Here is a 3,381-nt window from a genome sequence, read left to right on the forward strand (position 1 = left end):
GCTTCCCCTTTATTCAGCACGGGGGAGGCCACATCTGGAGTCCGGTGTCCAGCTGTGCGCCCCACTGCAGGAAGGATGCGGACACGTTGGAGACAGTCCAGCGAAGAGCAAGGAAAGTGGCCGTGGGGCTGGGGGACAGGACTGTGAGGAGAGGCCAAGGGAGCAGGGCTGATTGAGTCTGCAGAAGAGAAGGCCGAGGGGGACTGAACAGCAGCTTCTCCTCCCTGCCGGGGGGCTGCAAAGAGGATGGAGCTGGGCTGGTCTCCATGGGGGCAGATGGCAGGACTAGGAGCAATGGGCTCAAGCTGCAGCAAGGGAAGCTGAGGTTGGATATTAGGAAAACCTCTCACGAGGAGGGTAGTAAAAGACTGGAACAGGTCACCCAGAGGTGGTGCAGTCTCCATCCTTGGAGGTACGGAAGACCCAGGTAGATAAAGCCGGGGCCGGGATCATGTAGTTGGGGCTGGTCCTGCTTGGAGCAGGGGGTTGGACAAGATGTGGCCCCCAAAGGTCCCTTCTGGCTCCACAGCTCTAGGATTGATCCACCCACACCCTCTTTTCTGTCCGTTGATCCTTGTGCTGCAGCCACAAAGCTGCCCGTCTCCATCCTCTGCGTGACCCCTCCAGGTGCGTCTCAGCCCGTGCCCCCCACCCTGCACCCAGGCCAATGCCCGTTTGTGCCGCTCTCCCCCTGGCTCCTGGGTCATCCATGCTGTTGTGGAGCACAGGCCAGGGCTGCGCGGGCTCATCGGGGCTGAGCACGGATGCAGACGCACCTGGTGGTGGGGACCAAGGCAGGAGCTCCCCAGGGCGAGGGCAGACCCAGCTGCGATGTCTGGAGCCAGCTGTTGGCTGCTGGAGCAGCTCACACGCCAGTGGCTGAGAGGCTAAGCCAGGCCCGCGCCCTCTCCACCATCCTGGGCCAGACCAGGCAGGCAGCAGCCTCCAGGAGCTGGGGAAGACCCTCGGGGCAGGGCCTGGCAGGCTGCAGCAGCCTCTGGCTGGAAAGGCAGGCCCGCAGCAGCCCAGGACTCTAGGCTCTGCCAAGGGACCGGGACCGGGGCCAAGGGTGCTCCCTGCCCTCCCTGGCTGCAGGGCAGGGACCGTCCCTGTGGCCACAGCATGGAGGCCCAGAGCTGCAGACCTGCCTGTGGAGTCCGCCTGGGGCTCGCCTGGCCCCTCCAGGCTGGGCAGGAACCAAAGCTGCCCCCAGCCCCTTTGAACTGCAGGGGGGCACTCACGACAGCTGGCTGGTGCTGGATGGGGGCCCCAGCGTGGCCCCTCTTGCAGGGCGGTTGGGGCCACGCAGCCCTGAGCCCCATGGGCGCAGAGCACAAGGCTCAGGGCTGGTTCCTGGCCAGGACCCTCTAGAGAAGGGGCTGATGCTGGGGCACAAGCATGCAGCCCCGGGGAACTGGGCACAGCTGGTCCACACAGGACAAGACCCCTCCATGCAGGGTCTCTTCCACTGCCAGCAGCCCCACAGGCCTGGGAGCTCCCAGCTGACTTGACCTGACTTACTGGGGGCAGATGCCCCGTAACACCCAGGGGCCTGGGCCGACAGCGAGCAGCGGGGCTGGCTGCCACCTGGGAGAGAGCGATGCCCCCAGCACAGCCCGTCCTTGAAGCAGGGTCTCCCTGCAGCGCAGGGGCAGGGGCATGCACCCAAGCCGGGGCAGCCCCCTCCAGAGCCCCTCGACTCCAGACCCGCAGTGCCCGCCAGAACAGGACCACGCACCACAGGCCGCCGAGTGCTGACCGCTGTATTTTGGGGCCAGGGCAGACGGCTGAGGGTCAGAGCTCGGGGCTGCAGCCCAAGCAGGGCAGGCAGGACAGCTTCCAGCGCCGGGCTCCGTGCAGCCGCAGGGCGAGCCACTGCTGCTGAGCGCTGGTGAGGTAGGACTCGGGTGTGGCGCTGCCCTGTGCATGGTGCTGCACGTCAGGGCTTGGCACCTCCAGGTTGGGGGGGGCCCCCACTTCCAGGCTCTCCAGGCTGTTGAGGCTGCTGGTGCCGGGGGCCTGCGTGCGCCTGCCACGGCGGGAGCCTGCGAGGCCAAAGGGGAGAGGGGGCAGCTCAGGGCGGTGCCACCGCAGCCCCTACCCCTAAAGTAGGTTGGTGCACCTACGCCCCATGGATCCCCTCGCCCCTGCCTTGGGGGGGCCTCGCCCCTGCCTGCTGGCCTGATCTGCTCCTGTGGCCTCGCTTGGCCTGGGCCCAGACTTCCCTCAGAGGCAGCACCCCCCACCCAATCTAGGGCACTACCCCGTCCCCTTCCCTGCTCAACTCCAAGCCACGGGCAGGCCAGGCTCACCCCCTCCAGCCGCAGAGCCGCACCTGGGGGAGCCGGTCAGCGCCCTGCGTGCTCCTGGCCTCAGCAGAGTTGCCCAGGGCCCCCCACCCAAGCCCTCGCGGGCACTCACAGCACTTGCGCAGGGCCTGCCAGGGCGGGCGGGGGCGGGGCCGGGGCCCGGGCTGCTGCAGGAGGCAGGTGACGGCGCCATCCATCTGCTGGAAAACGTGCAGCGCCAGTGCAGCTTCGCACACCTCGGGGGCCAGCCCTGGCGCTGCAGCCCGCACCAGCACCCGCACCAGCGCCAGGTCTTGTCGCAGCTGCAGCGCACCCTGAAGGCTGCACAGATGGGCCTGTCACCACCCCGACAGGGCCCGCACTCCCCACCCCACTCCCACTTGCAGCCCCATCCTCTGCCAGCCCTGCCAGTGCCCCTCACTCCTGACCCGCAGCCCCCGTTATGTCCGCACCTGCCCCGTACCTGAACTTGATCCTGTGGGCAAGGATGTGCTCCATCCAGGCCTCCGCAAAGGCTGTCAGCACCAGGGTGAGTGTGGGCACCTGAGCGTCATGGGGCAGCAGCTGGATGCCTTGCAACGCCGGGGCCAGGACAGCCTGCGTGGCAGCCACGGCATACTCGCTCGGCGTGCTTGGTGGTTCTTGGGGAGAGAGAAGCATTGGCCCCGCACCAGGATCCCGCGCGCCTACTGCCCGGATGCAGCAGGGCCACACAGGGGTCAAGGGGAGGCCCCTTTGTACTCACCTGCCCGCAAGGCAGGTCTCCAGTGCCTGCCCAGTGGCATAGTCTGTGTCAGGAGCTCGGCTGACAGCCGGTGGCAGCCTGCGCCCAGCATCCATGGTTCCTCCTCTGCTAGGGCCTGTGGGGTGAAGGGAAACCTCAGCACCGGGGTGTGTGGGGAGAGCCCCCCTGACCTTTCCTGGCGCCCCAAAGGCAGGGACATGGTCTGGGGTCTGCCCTGCCTCCGCTCAGGAGGCTCATGGGGGTGCTGGGCGAAGGGGACAGCCTGATCTGGAACCAGGGAGCCACAGCCCCTGCTGGGTATCAGGGTGGGACCCCCGTACCTGGATG

At 67.6% G+C, this 3,381-nt stretch overlaps 1 protein-coding gene across 1 annotated transcript in view; it reads right to left on the reverse strand.

Moving 5' to 3' along the window:
• Positions 1 to 1,721: 1,721 nt before the first annotated feature.
• CCDC142 (coiled-coil domain containing 142) overlaps positions 1,722 to 3,381 on the reverse strand; it is a 5,694-nt gene continuing 4,034 nt past the window's right edge. The window contains exons 7-10 of the mRNA XM_006035723.2: positions 3,055 to 3,174; positions 2,773 to 2,950; positions 2,422 to 2,630; positions 1,722 to 2,045 (exon numbers count right to left, since the gene is read on the reverse strand). Of these exons, the coding sequence (XP_006035785.2) occupies positions 1,795 to 2,045; positions 2,422 to 2,630; positions 2,773 to 2,950; positions 3,055 to 3,174 (758 nt within the window). The 3' untranslated portion in view covers positions 1,722 to 1,794. The remainder of the gene's footprint in view (positions 2,046 to 2,421; positions 2,631 to 2,772; positions 2,951 to 3,054; positions 3,175 to 3,381) is intronic.

Source organism: Alligator sinensis, unplaced genomic scaffold (genome assembly GCF_000455745.1).
Source record: "Alligator sinensis unplaced genomic scaffold, ASM45574v1 scaffold1334_1, whole genome shotgun sequence".
In the NCBI taxonomy this organism is placed as follows: domain Eukaryota; kingdom Metazoa; phylum Chordata; order Crocodylia; family Alligatoridae; genus Alligator; species Alligator sinensis.